Source organism: Arachis ipaensis, chromosome B02 (assembly GCF_000816755.2).
Source record: "Arachis ipaensis cultivar K30076 chromosome B02, Araip1.1, whole genome shotgun sequence".
NCBI lineage: Eukaryota > Viridiplantae > Streptophyta > Magnoliopsida > Fabales > Fabaceae > Arachis > Arachis ipaensis.
In genome coordinates, this window is record NC_029786.2 from 18,240,250 (window position 1) to 18,263,137 (window position 22,888).

The 22,888-nt window shown below is 36.5% G+C and overlaps 1 protein-coding gene and 1 long non-coding RNA gene across 4 annotated transcripts; one reads left to right on the forward strand and one right to left on the reverse strand.

Annotated features, from left to right (window-relative positions):
• On the reverse strand, window positions 505-8,341 carry LOC107625028 (dolichyl-diphosphooligosaccharide--protein glycosyltransferase subunit 2). 3 transcript variants are annotated; one of them, XM_016327553.2, is made up of 20 exons: window positions 8,206-8,341; window positions 7,922-8,087; window positions 7,329-7,521; window positions 6,919-7,008; window positions 6,625-6,687; window positions 6,429-6,498; window positions 6,208-6,272; window positions 5,630-5,684; window positions 4,918-5,045; window positions 4,710-4,825; window positions 4,526-4,595; window positions 3,779-3,883; window positions 3,563-3,652; window positions 3,310-3,455; window positions 3,028-3,139; window positions 2,870-2,953; window positions 2,450-2,530; window positions 2,136-2,360; window positions 1,427-1,549; window positions 505-918 (listed from the first exon to the last, which is right to left on the reverse strand). In XM_016327553.2, the coding sequence occupies exons 2-20, from the start codon at window positions 8,083-8,085 to the stop codon at window positions 802-804; spliced, it is 2,097 nt and encodes a 698-aa protein (XP_016183039.1). In that variant the 5' UTR covers window positions 8,086-8,087; window positions 8,206-8,341; the 3' UTR covers window positions 505-801. The 3 variants fall into 3 exon arrangements, with proteins under 3 accessions (XP_016183039.1, XP_016183038.1, XP_020971274.1); XM_016327552.2 differs by having other exon boundaries at window positions 4,710-4,828; XM_021115615.1 differs by lacking the exon at window positions 8,206-8,341 and having other exon boundaries at window positions 4,710-4,828; window positions 7,922-8,199.
• On the forward strand, window positions 925-1,550 carry LOC110268757. The gene is made up of 2 exons (XR_002357184.1): window positions 925-1,059; window positions 1,376-1,550. It is a non-coding gene; the product is annotated as an uncharacterized LOC110268757 (long non-coding RNA).

Genomic DNA, 22,888 nt, shown 5'->3' on the forward strand with positions numbered 1-22,888 from the left:
TATATAGAATAAAAACTTTTGAAGCAAGATATTTTATTTTTTGGTGTCTGATGCAAGATAGTTTTGGTTAATGCACTACATCTCCTTTTTGGGTTTGAATGTTTAGTTTAAAGATATAAAGATTTCATTATAGATAAAAGCTTTATTATTTACCGATCACAGAAACATTAAGAACCCAAAAACGGAAAAAAAAAATATAAAGAAACATTAAGAACATCCATCAATATTCGCAGAGGCTTCGTGTTATCTTGTTTTCTATCAAAATAATCATTATGTTTGAAGTTAGAACCTACTCAACTTTTAGTTATAATTCATTTTCAAGTTTATATATCTAAATGTTGCATACTGCGCCCACAAAATGCTAGGAAAAACGTGTTCACACTTCACACCAACAGATCAAACACTAACCTCTAATCCATTAGCTAAAACTCGAGACGTTATTATCATATATTTCGTGATTTTTGGAGGAACCAAGTTTTACTCTTTAACCTACTGCTTCCTGCATTTCTTCCCAACAAATCACACCCTAAAACATCAACAGTCCTCTCAAATTCAAATTGAATCTTAGCTTACCATGATACTGAGGCCATATAGCATATGTTAAAATCAGGTGATTGATTCAAGGATAAAACTTTATGACCATAAAATTTTAGCACTTGTCTCTAAATTGAGCTCTCTAAATTTGTTATTAACTAGTACAACAAGGGTCCTACAAAATTGGATCAGTTAAAAAAATTCCTTAAAGTGAAAAACTCAAGTTATCTAATCATCGCTTTATATAATAGACATTACTTGCTTCACTCATGCAGATTTCAACTTGGTTGATGTCGAAGCAAGATAGGAGAGAATCCGGTGCCCGGAAAACATCAAGAAAGCTCCCAAAAAGCCAAGTGTTTTGAGAGTAGTGAACAGGTCCAGCTGCAACATCAGCAAAAGTAACTAGAGATAAGCACTTCAAAGGAGAAATAGAAATAAACAGACAGTAATAGTATTCCCCTTTCGGATAAGAAGGGGAATGAAAACGAACACTTCCAGTGCAACTATCCACCACTTGTTCAGGTGATTTATGTATTTGATTTTGCTTCTGCTGAACTGATTCTAAGTAGAATTAGTTCTGACTGAATTTAGTTCGAATTGATGTTTGACGTAATGTGATTTATGTTTGTAGACACTCCAAATGTGATTTAGATGTAAAATGTTTTCACTTCTCCCAAAAACAATTCCAGAGGAAAGAATTGAGCGAGTTAGAAATCAAATGATAAAAAATTAAAAAAATTACGCAAAATCAATTTTACCTCCTCCCCAAAATCAGTTTTAATAATGTTCAAAGGAGATAATGCTTCTGATTGATGCATTAGTTACTTCTGGTCTACAGGAACCAATAAACATCAATTCATAATGCTACACTAGTGAAGAGTGAACATACCTTCAACCAGAAAAGTACATAAAGCAACAGCACTGCGGCAATACTGAGTTGGAACAGCATGGCAAATGCAGCAGGTACTGTTGAACTGGGGAAATTCTTCAGGTTCACCCCCAAACGTAATAACTGTAGATGAGATAAGAGGGAGTGATGACCACGACAGATCAAATCAACTGAAAATAAAGCAGCCATCTGCTGCTACTACAACTACCAAGTCTTTTGTCAATAAAAGGTATCCGTTTTACATTTCCCCACCCACTAAAAATGAAATCACTGTCCTATCATAAACCATGTCTACAAATAAGCCAATTAAGACTAAGTCATTCATTATGGTCTCCCTTTAACCATTGTCTTGATATCAATCTGATCCATTCTGAAGTTTCTACAAGTCTTCTCTTTACATGAACAAATCACTTGAGATGAATTCTATTATTTTGTCTGCAATGCATGAGAGCATGTCACCTAACTTCTCTCTAAAGCAAACGTTCTCAACTTATTTTATCTGGTGCGTCTACTTATCAAGCATAACATTCTCATCCTAAGCATATGTTAAGTTCATAAAAATAAACAAAATGGCTACACAAACACACTGCATTATTCACTTTCCATTTGTGTTACTTTTCCCATTTTTTTTCTACACCGCTGCCTTCTCTTAAAAAGAGGCATGAGGACAAATATATTTATGCCACCCAAGTACCAAAATAAGACTTACCCCAATTAAAAAGCCAAGGAATGGCAAAAGGATCAAACCCAAGAAAGTAATAGAGAGATTCTGAGGTGGTCGCTTTTCAGGGGTCCTGAATAAGTGAGTTATCTCTGTTTTGGGCCCATATCTTGAGTACGGGTCAACTGGGGGTGCAGGAGGTTGGGCTGCCTTCTCAGGTGCTTCCGGAAGATCTAATTTGACATGGCCAAGCAACCGTATGAAAGAGTTTTCCTGAAATAAAGTAGTTTTCACTTGGATATCCTTACTGTTTCTAAGGACAAGATAGGAAATTGAAATTAAAAGGAGGTTTTGCGAGATACCATGGCAGCATCACCAACAGTCAGCTCAATATCATATTTGCCTGAGAGATAGAACAGTTTCTCCACCAGGCCAAGAAAATCCTACAAGCCAAAACAACAATGTAAGCAAAACAAGAACAAACAAAGAATATGAGATACAAGACTTTCCGGCATTCACAAAATTATAATGGCAAAGAAAGATGTTTATATAAGCACCTCTGTTAGAGATAGCAAAAAAGCAGTTAGGGAAGGTCAGCAGTTCTAATGTAGCAATATAAGGTTACAGTTGCCTTACAAGTGGTAAAATTTGTGCAATATAATGTAGCAAGATAACTTCTCTATTCAATTAATCTCTCAATTTATATATCCAGAGAGATATAAACTATGCAGAATTGCACGATTTAATAAGCTTAACAAGTACTCCAACCAAGATATACTTACCAGAGTGATCTCAAACTTCTTGCCAACATTTCCAATCACAAAGACGTGTTCTACCTTTATCTCATGCCTAAACTTCAAAATTGCCTGCAGCACAACAAAATCCTCAATATACAGGCCACAGAAATGACATTCAAAAGGTCTATGCAGCAGCGGCATACCTGATGTGGCTTAAAAACATGACCGTGAGGAGTTGCCAATTGGAAAGAAAACCGCAACTTCTGCAGATGGTTAGCTGAAAATGAAACAACATCATTTCCGGCAAGATCTAGCCTGCACCAGTAAATGGAATTTGGAAAATGAAAAAAAGTCATCAAAGTAAGAGCTACAAACAGAATATGGTACAAAGATATAACCTAAATTTTACAGGACAGAGTCACAAGAAAATGACGACATACTAATCTGCAATCAGAAGTATCCTAACTATGATGATGGAAACCTACGCTTTTTTTGTCTGGACACTTCCAAGGTCACCCAGAACTCCGATTTCTGCATTGCTGACTGCAATAATTCCAGTAACATATATAGGCATGTGAATTTGGCCGCCGGTAGCATAAACTTGTTTACTGTGAGTGTCATGAAGCACAATCTACAAACACATGTAACATAATATGATTGAAAGGAAAACACAAATATATCTTGATGCAAGTATGCAACAGAAGGGGAATAAAACCTACACTAAATAAACAGGAATACCTCAAAAACAAACACATATGTTCCCACATCCACATTATTTGTGAAACCATCCAAGACATGAAGTCCACTTCTTTTGTCATACTGGAGTTCCTGCATCATGGAAAAATGACAATGCCATAGATAAGAGAGAATCCAGGGAAACTAAATAATAGTGCTATAATTATATATTCTATCAAGCCTCACCCCTCAAAATAAGTCCTTTGACTCATCACTCACCTTGCTCTCAATAATACTTGAATCTTTTGCACCAGAACTGAAAGCTCGGACAAGCTTAACTACTAGAGGTGGTGCGGCTGAACCAAGTGCTGTACTCACACGAACCTGATCAGTTTTGTAATTTGTAATAAATGTCATATTTTCTCAACAGTAAATAAGTAGAAACACCGCTTATTCACAAATCTATGGAGAACATAAGTGAAGAGTAAAATTGTATAGCTGAGTGAAATAGATGCTGCATGCAGAATTGGATATGTATAAGGATGAGGTATTGATATGATGTAGCATGGCATGCAGATGAATCAACTAGCAATGATTGTAGGTAATGCAACTAGTGTTCAAGGTATAGAGTGTTACTTTTCCTTAAGATAAAAACAAAAATAAAAATATATGGAATATATGGGCTAATAAGAATAACAAGAATTATTCGTGATAAATGAAGAGAAACCAATTTTATAAATTGCAATTGAATTTTTAAAGAGGTTTGACTCATCAACAAGAAGATTAGAAACCCATAGGGTTACCAAGTCAATGGATATTTTCCACTTTTTTTTTGTTGAACAAAGAATACCAAATATCATGAGAAGGCATTGAGATAGAAACCTAATGTCCAGTGCCTTAATAGGGCAAGGACCAAAATCCAAAATACGGACCAATATCATATGGGAAAATTTGCAAGGACCAAGACCTTAATAAAGTAAAACTATAGCTAAACAAAGATTTTAAATACTTTAATTAGCTACATACCTTAAGTTGGCCTTTCGTGGTTAATGAATAGACCGTTTCAGGAAGTGACAATATCAATGGGATGGTAACCCTACAACAAGATAAGTCAAGAGTTACATTGGCTGAGAAGAACAAGAAACAGAAGGAAAAGAAATATTGCTGTAAAACAAATTTAAACAATAGATTGACTTGTATAGGCACTTGCCTTTTGCTCTCCAGAAAAGCTAACGATTCAACTTGATTGAAGAAGTCCTTAGCATCTCCTGGGACTCCAATGCCCAAGAGAAACTTTGCTAAACCCAATGTTTTATCCCCTGGAAGCTGCTAAATGCAAAGGCAAAATATAAAAGTTATATTTTCCCAAACTTTTTTCTTTAAAAAAAATGGACAGTAATCACATATACTCTACATACATTTATTTCTCCAGAAACTGCAGCAGCAAATGCAGTAACCCCTCGAACAACTGAAGAGGTCGTGGAAAGGGAATCCTGATGCTCATGCCCACCAACAGTTTCCCCATCAAAATAGAAGCTTCCATCATCTGTAAATTTATAATATGTTTGTATAAGTTCAACATGCAAAATATTAGACATAAAGAATGGCAGGACCAATTAAATTATGCATGTGCACGTGTGTTTGTCAAGCATATCAAGTCAGATTAATAGTTAATTGTAATAATGCAAAGTAATTTTGACCAATGGATATTTTACATTAATGGGTCAAAAATAAAGTATAAAGCCATTTGACATTTTCGAGTGATCATATGTCCTTTATTTTAATGTTGGACATCCATATGTAGTCTAATGACCAATATTTGCTCCTCTCATCTAAAAGTACAAGAATCTTCAAGGAAATTATTCACTTTGATGCTAAATGGCACCTTTCAGAAACGAGTGAACTAAAACAAACATCCAACAATCTCACCCCTAATCAAATGGACTCTCAAAATTCAAGAATTCTGAAGATGCATCTAACCTCGGGCTACTTAGATCAGAAACGTTGGGCATTAAGTATATTAAAAATTGTAATGTCCCATTACATGCCAACTAAAGAGAATTACATAGTTATAAAATAAATATTAAAACTTCTCACTTTGAATGAGGTAAAAGAAGCAGCCATGCATACCATTTTTCTCAATGCTGTCAAAAAGCTTCAGTATATCATGTTTTACAGTATTGACCTGCCAATACGGAACTAGTATAAGATATTAATAGATGTGACAGGACAGATTCTGTTACCAAGATGTAACAACATGTAGGAAAGTTACTTCTCTAATCTCTAAAATATATAAAGGGGATTCTACTATATATAATGGGGATTGGGAGAGGTTTGATGCACAATTTTTTACCGCCCAAAAATGCTCTTCATCCTATATATGCATAAAATACTTTCGGTTATTTTTAAAATTTGAACCAAAGACCTCTTAATTGAAGTGTAATGTACTTACCATCTTGAGTAACCTCACATTTATGATTTTTACACACATTTAATAAAAAAAAGGTGGATTAATAGGCACGAAAGGTTCCTATTATACATAAAGGGCTAAAGAGATACTAAGAGAAATGTAACACTCATAAATTTACTTCATATCACCATGTACTGCATGACATACTATTTCTAGTGCAATTAATTTTATCTAAATAAATTTCTAGACAATTTGTTAAAATTATTCAATTAAACAACTAGCTAGGATCCAACTTTACCTTAGACTGGTCAATTTCAGATGATGCTAGTGAAATCACTCCAGCAAGGGCTTCAAATGCTAATCCTGCAAGATACACACAAGAAGTTGTCAGTAAATATAAAGTTCAGCAATTAAAATAATTCAAGGGAAGGCACAAGTCAAATGCTAGCTCTGACATGGAAAATATTAGGCATATGAAAGATAAATAATAATATATCAAAACATTTTTCCATGAATTACCAGCAGCATAGGCACTGGATTCCGTTTTGTCAGAACTGTAGCGCCATTTTCCATCACTTTGGCTTTGAGCCTGCCAATGATGAGGAGTAAGGGCATGACATCAAAAGCACACAAGAAAGTATTTATCAAGGAAGTATCCTTCAATAGTAGAACTCGCAGCAATCTTATTTAACACAACTAAAATAACAGAAGGAACCTTGATTGACTGAAAAGTTCCCGTGGCATCAGCAAGAAGAACATCAACATTTGAATCCTGATCCTGCAAAGGAGATCAAAAGAAGGTAAGGACCACAGGAAATGAAAAAAGAATACTAAAGTGTCCAAAACTTAAACTAACACATCATGAAAGAAGATTTGGCATATTTAAAAAATTGAATTATCAACTATAATGGTAAAATTCCAAGGAAATAAGCTTCATGAATAAAAACATAAAAACATGTTTAACATAGTCCTTTGGGTTTGCTGCGTAAAGTAGAGGCCAAAAAATTACCTTTATGAGAACCAAACCTCCTATTGAGTAGTATAGGTCAGGCAAAGGACTTGCATCGCTGATAGAAGCCTTGAGTCTTGAAGCAATACCCTTTACAATATAAATGAATTACATTAGTTTCCATACTTAAAATTATTATCTGACAAATTTTTTCCACCCTCTCAACATGGTTAACAATATACAAATTTCTAGTTAATCACCTAATGTTATGATCAGAGCAACAATAAATGATGTGTATTTTGCAGTTAAATAAGCCGATAATAATTGCACACCACATTAAGTGGGACATTTCAAATTTGTATCATATTTAGGTTTGAAAATAACAGTATTGTTTTCGAACATCCTATTTAGAAACAAGCAACAACTGCAGTCAAATAATAGTTAATAAAAACAAATTTAAATATAAGTACCTCGAAAACCTCCCCATTAACCTTGCATTTCAATATGCCATTAACTTTCAAAGCATAGAACAAATCCTTAAGAGACGATGACAACGAACTCAGATTTTCCAACACCACCTTACATGTGTCCGTGCTCACACGGTGCTTCTCTTCAATCCCTAGAATCTCAAAAACCCTGAGAGCCTCATACGCATCCTGCAAACTGATGAAAACAGAACACAGTATTCAATCAGTTGAGTCAAGACCATTTCCAACATAGCATACAAATCTAACAATAGTAAAGAAACAAGCAGCATTTGCACAGATCAGAATCAAACAGAAAAAATAATGCATTTAATGGAATCACAACGCAAACTGATCTCTACGCACAACAAACACAATCTCAACATCACATTCAGCATATTAACTCTAATCTTATCGTTTTAAGAAACTGCAAATTGCAGCAGCAATATTGTCATGAATGCCATCTCCCAACAACAATTGTGGCGACGTCAACAGCATTTTTTTAAAAAGAAACATTTTTTCTGCAAATCGCAACAACAGTAATTCTTTACGAGAATGAGCTACGAGAGGGTTTAATTAGGGTTTCTCTTGGTTTTAACCTGGGAAACGATCCGTGAGAAGGGGCGAAGAGGTTCAATGCGGCGGATCGGTGATGATCGGAGATCGGTTGGGGAATAGTGGTGGTGGCGGTAATGGCGGCGAAGATCGAGAGAGCTAGAACGAGGACGAGAAGAAACGGTGACGGTGCGCGAACGAAGGCCATTCCTGCAGAATATGAATTAATAATTTTGTTGAGCGATGAAATCAGTGGTGAAGTATTGCATTTTGAGAAATGATGGAAGTGGATCAGAAGAATGAAGAAGAATAAGAGAATGGAGCATACGAGAGAGAGAGAAAGAGAGAAGAGAAGAGAAGAGAGTGAGATGGGTCAGCGCCGAGGAGTGCTCCCACTTAGCAGCGACGACTTACACTACTGAATTCTGAATACTGATGAAGTGATGATGTATTGGAGTAGTGCTAGGGAGCCAATGGTCTAAGTGTACAATGTGTACAATGGACTAAATTTTTGGTTTATGAATATCCGGCAGGGATAATAAACATCTCATGTTATAAAAAGCTAATTTTGAGTTTACCAAGGTTCGAACTCTTGATCTTTTGGATCTGGAATTCTAATATTATGTCCTAAAACTACTCGTCCCAAAAGCATAACCTGACAAGACAATGTAACACTAATAATCATATCTCTACTACTTTCTAAATCTTCATTGGCTCCCTATACTTTCTCGATGTGTTGTTAACTGGTTGATGCTTCATGATGATGATGACTTCTTCTGCTCCACTTTTGCTTCCTTCCTCACGTAGCCACCCTAGCTACCTTCTGTGATGAGTGAACTCAAAAGTAGTGACAAGCCATCTCCTCCAAGATCTTCTCCTTGCTGGCCGAATCTCCTTCTCCATTTTTGGTATGGAGGAGCCAAGATCTCATCACCATATCTTTCCTTTCATGGTTTAAAGATCTTAGCCACTGCATTTTTTATGTTTTCTTGCCATCATTGAGATGGTCTTGTAGTTTGCCTTCCCTTCCTTTTGATAGCTCAAAGTCTCCATGGTTTGCTGTGTAAGGATCGAAGAAGAGAAGGAAAGTGATGAGAGAGAAGTAAGAAATTTGAACATCATTGAATTAGGAAAGAGAATGAAATTAATTGAAATGATTCTTCCCTTTGAGTAGCGTGTAGCATTAGATGCTGCAATCAAATCAGATATCCCTTTTTCTCTCTCATTGTTCCCATGTAATAAATGATAATTGAATGAATTTGGGATCCATCACGTGGTAATAAGCTTAGATCCGTTGGAAGGCATAAGGCAAATAGTAACATTTGCTTTCCTGATGAAATATTTTCGGATCAAGCATTGGAGTATCCAACCAAGATTTTGAGTTGGGCTAATGATAGTGTGAATTGAATCTGGCCCATTCAAAATATTTCAGCCACACTTCTTTGATTATTTATATCAAAGCTAATGATAAGATTAATTGGGCTTAATTCATTAATTCTGGCCCAACTAACACAACTATTATTTTAGCCATATAAATTCAATTCCAAGGCTGAGTATATGAATTGGGCTAGCTAATATTTTTCGGCCCAACACTAAAATCTGCATTGCAAAAATATTTAAATCAACATATGAAAATTAAAATTAATCACATTAATAATGTTTGATCATCACTAATTTAGAAATAGAGTTTTCCAAACTCATCAATCTCCCCCTTGATGACAAACATTATTAAAATTGAAATGGAAAGAAATTTAAGAAATAGAGTATAGAGTACTCCTTTTGAAGATTTGTTTTTCTCCCCCTTTCAAATTTTCACAAGACTCCCCCTTAATGTATGCCATTCTTATCAAGGGAAGCACTAACCTGCAACAGTTTTAATTAAGCTTAAAGTAACAATGTTATTCAACATGTTAATTTTGAAATGTTGAGTGCTTGATTTATGAACAGAGTTGGATTGATAATCAAAACTCATTTGTTATCATAAAATGATTTTCTGCTCAAGCATTATACATATCAATTTAGTACAAAAATGTTGTTCAAAAAAAAAAATTTTCAAATATTTTCCAGTCACAATATCAGAGCAATATGATTATGGTAAAAAAATTTTGAGCCACACATGATCACATCAAAACATGGCAGCTGTTTGATTTTACACAATTTAAAGGAACTGCCAAAAATATCAAGCCTGTTAACCAAGATGAATTAGAGTATGCATATTCATCAAGATTAATTAACAATCAAGCATTCATGTAATCAAAACAACTGTATTGCCAAACATCACAAACTAAATGCCAAATGCATTTCCAGCAGCAGTAATCATAGTGAAATAAATGATGCAATATCAATATTATCAACATGCTTAATCAGATGTATCCTTTTAACAAGGGTGATCATGAATTTTCAAACGAAAATTTCATCCCCTGTTTTCCTTTCATCCCCTGTTTTCAGATTTCAATTTTCAGAACTTTCTCCCCCTTTTGTCATCAAAGGGGCACCTGCAAGAAGATATGACATGGAAACATAATATGCAAAATATAACCCAAAAAGTGTCTACAAAGTATCACAGAGTTATTGTTCCAACAGAAACAGGCCAAAACAAAGTACCAAATTGAGCCTAAGTGTGCCAATATCAAACAATAAACATAAGTTTAATCATCAGAGAGATTAAAGTCAGATCCCTCGGCCCCTGCTTCACTACCCACTTCATCATCCAGGCTTTCTAGCATTAGACCAACCCTTTCTTGGCATTTCTTCCAGGCCGACTCATTTTCATATGCAAGTTTGCGTGCAGACTTATGAAATTGAACCATGAGATTGGACATGTTTGAGAATTCTGTGAGAATGTCTCTGAGGGAATCGGTCGCCTTTGAGGATTCTGGCCGGCTTTCAAAATCATCATCCGAAGCCATAGATTTCTTTCCCTTTTTAACAGCGCCGCCTCCTTTGATCATAGAGACTTTGTTTTCTACATCCTCATTTGTTAAATCTACCTTAAAGTACTCAAAGATGCACGTGAGAAACATTCTATAAGGTAAATTAGCCTTTTTTGTACTCTTTACAGACTCCCACATATGTCTAATCATGAGATAACTAAATAAAATAGAAGATGAAGTAACGAGAGCAAATATTATGAGACAATCAGATACGGTTACCCTGTTATGAGAGCCACTCTGTGGGGTAAGAATGTGAGTTATGATGCGGTGCAGTAGTGAGTTGGTTGGTCCAAGAGCCTTGTGAGCAGGAACAGTGCCGTCTAGTCCAGACATATTTTCACAAATTTGATGAAGAACTTGCTTGTATGCGACCCCAACGTGCGCATCCCATTTGTCAGTCATATAAACCCTCGGCCCTTCATCAATGTAACCAAGGGCAGAGCCAATGGTCTCAGCATTCAGAGTGATATGCACACGCTTCACGTAGGAGTGAAGACTACCATCAATCAATCTCAGATTCGCATAAAACTGTCTTACCAACCCTGGGTAAACCATTTTGTAAATGAGGAGCAATGGAGACCATTTGAGATTGTCAAACAGAGGATGTAAATTAATCCCTTTGGCAGCCAGAGAATCAAGATTCACCAAGTATGAGGGTCATAGATGCCGCTTTTCCAAAATCTCTTTGTGGAATTCATAGAATGCACATGTAGAGAATCTTGAAGGATCATAATGAGAGTGTGGCTTATGAAATTTGTTCTTGAACTCCATTGATCCAAGGTTTGCGGGTTCCCTGGTCTCGTGAAACACGAAACCCTTGGTCTTTTGAGAGCTTTTTCCGGATGCATGGGGAGTGGATTTCTTCGGTGGTGAAGCAGGAGGGGATGTATAAGATTCCTCTTCCTCTTCTTCCATGCTTGGTTCCTTGTTCTTGTCGCTTTTCCTCCTTCCAGAGGATTTCTGGGCTATAACTTTGCGCCTCATTGGTTCGGATTTCTTGGTGGGAGGTGAAGGAGAAGATGAAGAAGTGGAGTGAATGTGTATGTGTGTATATGTTTGGGGAGTGGAAAGCTTTTGAGAGAGACGAATTCTTTCACTCTTTCTTGGTGCTGTTTTCTTTTTCATTATAAAGAAGATGAATGGTGATGGAAGTTGGAAAGAGAGAGAGATGGCCGAATGGTGAGGTGAGTGGAGGGAGGTTAGAGGGACATTAAATGCTGATTGGAAAGAGATAGTGGAGGGAGTTATTAACCATTAAGGGCGCGGTTATTAACCAGGGAAGTTTCAAAAAACTGAAAAGGAGTTTCCTTGAATCAAGGAATTAGTTGGAAGGAAAGATTTGATTTGACAACATGCTTCTTCCAACAAGATTTGATAAGACAACCAAGAGATTTTGTGATTTTATTTTTCAAAAAATAAGGAACTAACAAAACTGTCATGGTGGGGTCAAAGATATTTGGTGGGGCCCATGAAAATTGAATTCTGCATTGCCTCCCCCTTGATTATAGCTCTTCCATCATGCCCTCATTTTTATCTCGTCTAAACCTACGAGACAAAACTGAACAGAGTCAAATATTTACAAGTTATCAATACAACTTAAATCAAACATTCCCAAACTTTTTCTCAAGGTGCAGAATCTGTCTTCACAGAGGGGTTTTGTAAAAATATCAGCAATTTGGTCTTCAGATTTTACAAATTGAATATCAATAGTACCCTTTTGCACATGCTCTCTAATAAAATGATATTTTATCTCAATGTGCTTAGTTCTTGAGTGCAGAACAGGATTTTTTGAAATGTTTATAGCACTCATATTATCACAAAATAAGGGTATACTATTGATCTTTAATTTGTAATCTTCCAATTGTGTTTTTAACCAAATTAATTGAGAGCAACATGCAGATGCGAAAATGTATTCTGCTTCAGCCGTGGATAAAGCCACTGTGGCTTGCTTCTTGCTTGACCACATGTTGAGTGAGCTTCCAAGGAAGCAACACATGCCGGATGTGCTCCGTCTATCCACTTTATCTCTCGCATAATCTGCATCACAAAACCCTACTGCACAAAAGTCATCATTTGAAACCTTTATGGGCAGCATAGGCAAGAAGCAACCTAATTGCTTCCATTCTAGCTACCGGAGCAAAAGACTCATCAAAATCTATACCCTCTTCTTGATCGTAACCTTGGGCCACTAATCTAGCCTTGTTATGAACAACTTGTCCATCCTCACTAAGTTTATTTTTAAACACCTACTTAGTACCCGTAACTTTCTTACCATCCGAATGAGGTACTAGTGTCCAAACCTCATTCTTGTCGAATTGAGCAAGCTCTTTTTGCATTGCTTTGACCCAAGATGGATCTTCAAGAGCTTGTTTGACATTGTTGGGCTCCATTTGTGACAAGAGGGAAAAATTGCTTGGTTCGGATTGCCTTTTGGTGGTGGATCTTGTTGTTACTCTTTGAGAGGGATCACCAATTATGAAGTCATGAGGATAACCCCTCATAGACTTCCATTCTCTAGGCTTCCGAAGTGGTGTTGAGCTTTGATGAGTTTCTGGTGGTCTCACTGTTTCAGTTTCTCGTGTCTGCTCAGGAGATAAAATGGAAATGTCTCCTCCAATCTGACAAGACAAAACTAGACTGGCAGATTCTTTATTTTGAGCAGATTTGGGATTTTCTTTACTTGTTCCAGCCTCTTCACCATCTGAATCATTATCTATTACAACACTGGGAATTAAATTAGAATCACAGAAAGTAACATGTATGGATTCCTCTATGGTTCTATACTCTTTAAGCTTCAAATAAAAATATCCCCAGTTTTCTCACAAACAACCAAACATACAAACTTCCTAAAAATAACTTCAAAACCTAAATCACACAATTGGCTGACACTAAGTAAATTATGTTTCAAACCATTCACAAGAAGGACATCATTTATACAAGATGAAAAATTTTTACCAACTTTTCCAACAGCCACTATTTTTTCTTTTGCATCATCACCGAAAGTGACAAGTCCTCCATCATATTCATCAAGCTTTATGAAGAAGGTTGTCTTTCCGGTCATATGCCTTGAGCATCCGCTATCCATATACCACATATTTTCTTTTCGTTTGGATGCTAGGCTCACCTACAAAACAAGCTCAAGTGACCTTAGGTATCCAAATTTTCTTGGATCCTTTCACGTTAAACCATCTCTTATGTCCTAAGCCATTATAATCAAAAACAACCTTGTAAACTTTTTCACCTATCATCCTTTCACCAAAAAAATATTGTATGGGAAAGTGTCTATTTCGGTTACATAATCTACAAAATCTTGGAGTTGCTGTTTTGTTAAAGCTTCTTGGGTTTTGAAATCTTGTATCATTGGAAGATGAGGCAATATTTTCAAAATGAGATTTTTCAACAGATTTATAAAACCCCAAGCCAGCTTTATCATAAAGAGGTTTTTGGCTAGCCAAGATTTGATTCAGATTTTCAGAACTTTGTGTGAACTTGGCTAAGTCTTCTTTAAGCCTTTTGACCTCTTTAAGCAACTCTTCATTCCTTCTAAAACAATCAACATATGCAACAACCGAATGGTCACTTTCACAGCTCCTAATTTGGGATTTTAACTTCTTATTTTCTTCAACAAGATCACAAGCAGTTTTGGCCTCCCTTAGCTTTTCTTTTAAAAATCCATTTTCTGCTTTAAGGATGATAATTTGTTGTTCAAGTTCTTGATTATCCAGCAAAAAGCATCTTATTTTTCAGAAAGATGATCTATCATAAGATGAAGAGATTTAGTGTCAGGGTTGGGAACAATTACCTGCTCAACAAGGTCAGCCATGAGGCATGGTTGAGACTTTGTTTCAGATTCCTCATCATCATCATCTGAGTCATTTTCCAAATCTTCCCATGAAGCCATCAGTCCCTTCTTCTTTCCTCTTTTTAGCTTTTCTTCCTTTTTTAACTTGGGACAATCAGATTTGAAATGCCTCATTTCCTTGCAGTTGTAACAAGTTACTTTGCTAAGGTCTTTCTTCATTTTCCTTGAGCTGCTGCTTTTGCCTTTGAGCTTTACCATTTTCCTGAATTTTTTTGCAAACAACACAAATTCATTTTCAAATGAGTTATCACTGGATTCATCATCCAGAGGGTTAGTGACAGATGAAAAAGCTATTCCTTTCTTTTTTGAATCTTTTTTCAAGTAGGTGTTTTCAAAAGCAAGTAAATTTCCTCTCAAATCATCATAAGTCATAGAGTCAAGACCACTACTCTCAGAGATAATTAAAGCTTTTGTTTCCCACTCTTTTGTAAGACATTTCAACACTCTTCTCACTAGCACAGATTCAGGATACTTGATTCCCATAGCATCCAAGCCAATAATAATGGTGTTGAAGCGCTCAAACATCTCATCAATGGATTCTCCTTCCTTCATTGCAAACATTTTGTACTCTCTGTTTAACATATCTATCCTGGTCTTTTTCACAATGGTTGTTCCTTCATGAGTAACTAGGAGTTTGTCCCAGATTTCTTTTGCTGTTGTGCAACGTGATACCCATCGGTACTCCTCAAAGCTGATAGCACAGTTGAGCAGATTGATAGCTTTGGCGTTGAGCTCCACCTTTTTTCTATCTTCTTCCGTCCAACTTGCTTCTGGTTTAGGAGAGACAACTCCTTCGGCACTTGTAACAGTTGGATATTGAGGGCCTTCCAGGATAATTTTCCAAAGTCTGTAATCCACTGCTTGCACAAAGATCTTCATCCTCTCCTTCCAATAGGTATAGTTTTTCCCATTGAAAAGAGGAGGTCTATTGCTTGATTGTCCTTCGGTCAGATCGTAGGACACCAAATTTGAGCAACTGCTTTCTGCCATCTGGATCCTTTCTCCAAGCTGCAAAGCTTGATCTCTTTGAGACCAAGCTCTGATACCAATTGATGGTTATCAGTGGCTAAGAGAAGGGGCGGTTGAATCTTAGCCCCCTTTTTGCTTGATAATACTTGCTAACATTTGAAACCAATTTTGGAAACTTCTTGTCTTTTTATCTCGTGACTAGCCACGAGACTTTTTCTTTTATCTCGTCTCCAGCCACGAGACTTTTCTTTTTGTCTCATCACTTGACACGAGATATTTTTGGTTTTTGCTCCTGTGCAATAGAAACAGAAATGGAGTAGAGAAGAGAGAAAATTACACCTAGATATATCCTGGTTCAGCTGCTAAGTGCAGTGCAGCCTACATCCAGTCTCCATCACAAACATGATGGAATTTCACTATAATCTTCCTGATTACAGACTGTAAAGTGCTAACCCAACTTACAAGGGGATTTCCACAGAATCATGAAACACAACATAGATGAACAAAGGAACTCTAAGGACATCTATGGCTTTTTCTTTTAATTTTGCTCTCTCTGCCTTTTTCCACTCTATGGCTTTTTCATACAAACCTCACTGTTTGCCTTTTTTCATGAGACTCAAGACATGAAAAAATTAAACAGAAAAATACAAAACAGAATACATTGAAGGAGAAGAGAAATCTGTTAGCTCAGGTAGCTCTGAGAACTCTGTGCCTTGCACTCTCACACTTTCTCCTTGAATCAAACCCTGACTGTTTACCCTTCATGATGATGATGACTTCTTCTGCTCCACTTTTGCTTCCTTCCTCACGTAGCCACCCTAGCTACCTTCAGTGATAAGTGAACTCAAAAGTAGTGACAAGTCATCTCCTCCAAGATCTTCTTCTTACTGGCCGAATCTCCTTCTCCATTTTTGGTATGGAGGAGCCAAGATCTCATCACCATATCTTTCCTTTCATGGTTTAAAGATCTTAGCCACTGCATTTTTTTATGTTTTCTTGCCATCATTGAGATAGTCTTGTAGCTTGCCTTCCCTTCCTTTTGATAGCTCAAAGTCTCCATGGTTTGCTGTGTAAGGACCGAAGAAGAGAAGGAAAGTGATGAGAGAGAAGAAAGAAATTTGAACATCATTGAATTAGGAAAGAGAATGAAATTAATTGAAATGATTCTTCCCTTTGAGTAGCATGTAGCATTAGATGCTGCAATCAAATCAGATGTCCCTTTTTCTCTCTCATTGTTCCCATGCAATAAATGATAATTGAATGAATTTGGGATCCATCACATGGTAATAAGCTTAGATCCGTTGGAAGGCATAAGGCAAATAGTAAAATTTACTTTCCTGATGAAATATTTTCGGATCAAGCATTGGAGTATCCAACCAAGATTTTGAGTTGGGCTAATGATAGTGTGAATTGAATCTGGCCCATTCAAAATATTTCAGCCACACTTCTTTGATTATTTATATCAAAGCTAATGATAAGATAAATTGGGCTTAATTCATCAATTCTGGCCCAACTAACACAACCATTATTTTAGCCATATAAATTCAATTCCAAGGCTGAGTATATAAATTGGGCTAGCTAATGTTTTTCGACCCAACACTAAAATCTGCATTACAAAAATATTTAAATCAACATATGAAAATTAAAATTAATCACATTAATAATGTTTGATCATCACTAATTTAGAAATAGAATTTTTCAAACTCATCACATTTGTATGGAATGAGAACCCGGAATTCTCAACATGGTAAAGGTACTTACATATATAAGATATAAGATTCCGGAAAGGCCAAAGGTAATCCTAGAACTTCAACACTCAGAATTAAACTTAAAGAATAAGCTAAACCAGATTTTGGGTATATAATATAAGGTTTTCAAGTTTATAACTCAAATCCTAACTTAACCCTTCGAATGCTGCTTCCTGTAACACCCTAATTAGCCTAAACTTTACCTTGCATCGTAAAACAAAGATTAATCAAATGTTACGACAGTTCTAAGCTCATACATATGATATATAGAAGGAATAATATTATCTAGAAGCCTGATGAAGGACATAATTCAAAAACAGGATTTAAAAGCGCAAAAACGTACTAACGAAGCTACTAACTTAAGGCACAAGGAATAGGTATGGCATAACAAAATATCATAGTATAATAGTATAATATCATAAGACACTAGCCACGGCTCGCGGAGTTTAAGTCGACTAGCCATATACAGACAATACATAAACCCAAACAATAAAAACAGCTTATACAAGTTTTGTTCTCTCAGATACAAGCATCTAGGCGAAACAAAATACAAAAGTGAGAGACATAATTCAAAATAAATCAAAAGACCCAAAAGGAGTATCCAGATCCTCCGCTTCTGTCACCAACCAGACAACTTACCATGGTGGGTTGTGACCTGCATCTGAAAACAACAACAGAAATATGGTATGAGAATCGAGGGTTCTCAGTATGGTAACAGGTCCCAGTGATGTAGGATATAAGACCCCGGGACGCCAAAGGCAATCCTAGACTCCATATCAATCACAAGATTCAAACTTAAAGCACTCTAAAACAAATAAGCATAATTAGATAAATCTTAACATAACTAAATAGGGTATTTTAGCTTAAGGGATTTTTATTCTAACCGAACACTGCTGTCCCACAGCCTTCACCAACCTAACCTCCATGCGATCCCATCGCCACCGCCTTCCGAACCTCCTCAATCCCAGTAAAAGCACAAGTATATACAATACAAGTAAAACACAAGTAGAAGCATACATAGCAATTAATACAAATAGCAATTAGACATGTTATACAGATAGGGAAAACAATATCAAGTCGGCAAAGCATACAAACAGGTAGAAATTCATATGATGAATGCCTGCCCTACTGGCTGTGATATCACATTGTCGGTTCAACTGCCAACCCGACACATCTCCATGGAGATGTTGCCCCTCGGATTCATAGTGTGGGAACCCCCGAGATATAGTACTCGAATCACTATCCAGGGTTTTGCGCCTGTACGCTCTGATGATATGAAGGGATGCGAGCGGGATCTATTGCCACTGACCTCACATCTAAGCGCAAGTGAGACAAACCACCGCCCTTACGCCGCCGCCGCTACCTCGACAGGCGGAATCCAACCTCGGCCCCTGCCGGACGCATAGCGTCTCATAATCTTAATGAAAAAGTAGTGCAGTGGTTTTTAAAAATATTTTTAGTACAAGATGTATCCATCACTTCATTCAGAGTCCTCGACTCTTTTCTACCACTGTTCATTCACATTATAGTTCCGAACTCAACAGTTCCTTAATTCTCATCTCATTCATCATATAATATTGAACCACCTTTAATACGCCAGAAACTTAGGCCTCCGTTTTCTAAATTTTCCAAATCATATCAACTAAAACCCTTAAATCCTTTCCCACTTTTCAAGTATTCAAAAATATACCCAAGAGTCTTAAAAAGATGTTATAGAAGTTTACAACCTCGTCGGGAAGGTGAAATAGTTGAAAATAAAATAAAATTTAAGAAATAGGGCATGTGCGTCCGCACACCCAAGAAAATATTAAAAGTGTGCGTACGCACAGGTATGAAAATCCATATGCCTGTTCGCGCGCACAAGCTGTGCTAGCGCTGCGAACAGACTGCCCTTCCCGACTTGTGCGTGCGCACAAGCTGTGCCAACTGCCAACGCTGCAGACAGTGAGTCTTTTCTTGCCTGTGCGTCCGCACAGGTCTGTGCGTCTGCACAGAATGAGATTTATGCAGGTTTGTGCGTGCGCACATATCAGAAATCCTGAAATTCTGCAACTCTGCAGAATTTCATATTTTTAACACCAACTTTAAATGATCATAACTTCCTCTACAAAATTCCAAATTTGGCAAACTTTATATCAAATTAAAGGGTTTTCAATAAGATTTCATTCTAAACAAATTTCAATCAATTTTGAAAACCGAGGAAAAAGTTATGATCAAACAAAGTTCATTAAAAACCAACTTTTACCCAAAATTCCCAACTTACCAATTCTCCCAAGTATCATATCTCAAACCAACCAAAACAATACCAAACTCCCCTCTACAACACAATTTACCTACTTTGGTTTACTTTTCACAATTAATACCAATCTTTTCATCCTACTTCATCATTCTCAACCTTAATAATCAAATATATATATATATATAAATCATTCCAAACACATATCTGCTAAACATCCTTTATCACCATCAATCTTCATCATTAACCCAACTATGCTTTATTTTATAAATCAACAATGTTCAATCATCCAAATCCACCATATCTCAACATCATCATTTAACCACATCAACAATACCAAATTATTGTACACCATCAACCAACCAATTATCAACAAATAAAATTTCAACCCTATCCTATGAGTCATTAGCCTAAGTGTCCATGAATATTATATACTACATAGAGAAAACCGAATTCATACCTTGGCCAATTCTCAACATGAACCAAATAAGCTTTCAACCAAAATCCAACCACCAATGTAACTCCAACAAGCACCAACAAGCTCCAAACTCACAATAATCAAACTATATATGCATAAACCATTACAAATCAACCTAGGGTTCCATTTAAACATAAAATCACAAGTGTTTAGTGGCTCTTACCTTTTTCAACAGATTTTATAGCGAAAATCCAATGCTAAGCAAGGATTAGAGCAAACCTAAACATCCAAAATCATAAAAACTCATTTAATCCAAAACCCTAAAAACCCAAAAATTTAGAGGAGAGGAACTTGGAAGATTTCGAACTTTTCTTACCAGTTTCTTACATGGGTTTTGTAGATCTCTTCACAAGGAACGCGTAGCCACTGACGGCATGCAAATCGGAGCACCGTAACTCAAGATATTATCTTGGAAAGATTGAAGTGAATAGTGCTCAAGGGTTTCTCTTCTTCCCCTTCTCTTCAGCTGAGTGTGTGTGTTTGAGTGTGTTATGAGTGTTTGGGTTTATTAATGAACCCTTATATATGTTGGACTTGGGTCCAACTTGGGTCTGGTTCAACCCGTCAGTGTTTTTAGCCCATTTGGCCCAACTTCGGGCCAAACTTTTAACACTAACGCCCGGTTTTCCATCTCTAATATTTTTCTAAAGTTTTCAGCTGTTTTCATTGCTTCTCACACAGCACCGAGCAGACTTGAACCGGTTCGACTGTCGGTTTGCAGTTTTTTACGATTTTTCGCAGAAAATACATTTTCTGACTCGGAAGGACCTACTGAGTCCAAAAATCGTATTTAAATCCCCAAATTCTCATCCTAACTTTTCGAAATTTAATTTGGGCATTTAAATGATTTTATCCGTGAAAAATCCGATTCTTACATCCTCCCCTCCTTAAAAAGATTTTCGCCCTCGAAAATCCGAATCACTCGATATAATATACATATGTATATACATATTCCCCACGAAGCATCATACTTTCAGCATTACCAATCCAACAAGTTGCCAATGTACCTCATTCTCCAAGCACCCTTAACCAATGAAACTCCCTTTCCTCGCAGCTTCTTCACACGGGTGTCGTCGATTCTTACTGGTGTCACTTAGAATGTCAAGTCCTCTCTCAACTCGACCAACTCAGGCTCTAGCACATGATCTGCATCCGACGTGTACTTACGGAGTTGTGACACATGGAATACGTCATGCAAGTTAGACAGAGGGGGTGGCAAAGTGACTTGATACGCCACCGGCCTGAATCGCCTTAGAATCTCGAATGGTCCTATACACCTCGGATTCAACTCCTTGGTCTTAATCGCTCTTCCAATCCCTGTTGTCGGTGTAACCCTCAGAAATACATGCTATTAACATATCTTCCAATGTCTGAATAGTCCGTTCCAACTGTCCATCCGTTTGTGGATGATATGCAGCACTGAGACATAGCTTCGTACCGAAAGCTCTTTGGAAAGCTCCCCAAAACCTTGATGTGAATCGGGGATCACGGTCCGATACTATACTCGATGGCACATCATGCAACCTTACCATCTCCTTTATATTCAACCTCACCAACTCCTCCATAGAACAATTCACTCGGGTAGACAGAAACGAGCGGATTTGGTTAAGTGAACTACGACCCCTTTTTTTTATGTTAATGTTTAATGTTATGCTTTAATGTTTTAGTATGCTTTAAGATGAATTTTGTGATGGATATGAAGTTCTAGGATTACCTCTGGCGTCCCGGAGTCTTATATCTTACATCACTGGGCACTGTTACCATACTGAGAACCTTCGATTCTCATACCATATTCTGTTGTTGTTTTTAGATGCAGGTCGCAATCCACCTCAGTGAGTTGCTTTGATGGTGACAGAGCGGAGGATCCTGGATATATTTTGGAGCTTTTGATTATTTTGCTTATATCTCTCACTTTTGTATTTACTTTTGCCTAGAGTCTTGTTTTGAGAGAAAAACTTATATAAGTTGTTTTTAACTTTCAGAATTCTGTATGGTCTGTATATAGCTAGCCGACTTAAACTCTGTGAGCCATGGCTAGATCTTATTACTATCATACTCTTATATTTTGTTATATTATATCTATATCTTGTGCGTTAAGTTTGTAGTTTTGTGTGTACGTTTTGCGCTTTTCAAATCCTATTTTGAGCTGTATCTTTCATCGGGCTTCTAGAATATATTACTTCTTCTATATGTATTATATGTATAAGCTTTAGACTTGTCGTACCCTTTGATTAACCTTTGCTTTACGATGTGAGATATTTTTTTTTTTCGTAATATATATATATATATATATATATATATATATATATATATATATATATATATATATATATATTACGTATAAGCTTTAGAATTGTCGTAACCTTTGATTAACCTTTGCTACACGAGGTAAGGCTTAGGGTAATTAGGGTTAGGGTGTTACATATATGAACTTGTATATGTAAATGACTTGTATGTGGACATTTTTATACACAATTTATAACTCGATCAAAAGCAAATGTAAATCACGTTACAATGTATATCCCAAACAAAATAATTGGGCATCCCAACATATACTATCCAAAAAGAAAATGAAAATCACGTTACAGTGTATGTTTTAGGCTTTCGGCAAAGCCAGCTTTTCATAAGCCATGATCATGATCACAAGCTCTCATAGCTACAGGAAAGAGCAGAGGCACGTGTCCTTAAACAAAAACACTAAGAAGAATATTTGTATCTAGCATCTATACCGTAGTATTCCCCTTATTTTTATTATTATTATTATTGTCAACAGTATTAAACATTG

Coding starts and splice junctions, on each gene's coding strand:
- LOC107625028 (XM_016327552.2), bottom strand. CDS start 8,085: ATGGCCTTCGTTCGCGCACCGTCACCGTTTCTTCTCGTCCTCGTTCTA. Junction 7,522..7,921: donor TCTCACGGATCGTTTCCCAG/GTTAAAACCAAG, acceptor TGTTTTCATCAG/TTTGCAGGATGCGTATGAGG. Junction 3,653..3,778: donor CAAGTATTATTGAGAGCAAG/GTGAGTGATGAG, acceptor TCCATGATGCAG/GAACTCCAGTATGACAAAAG.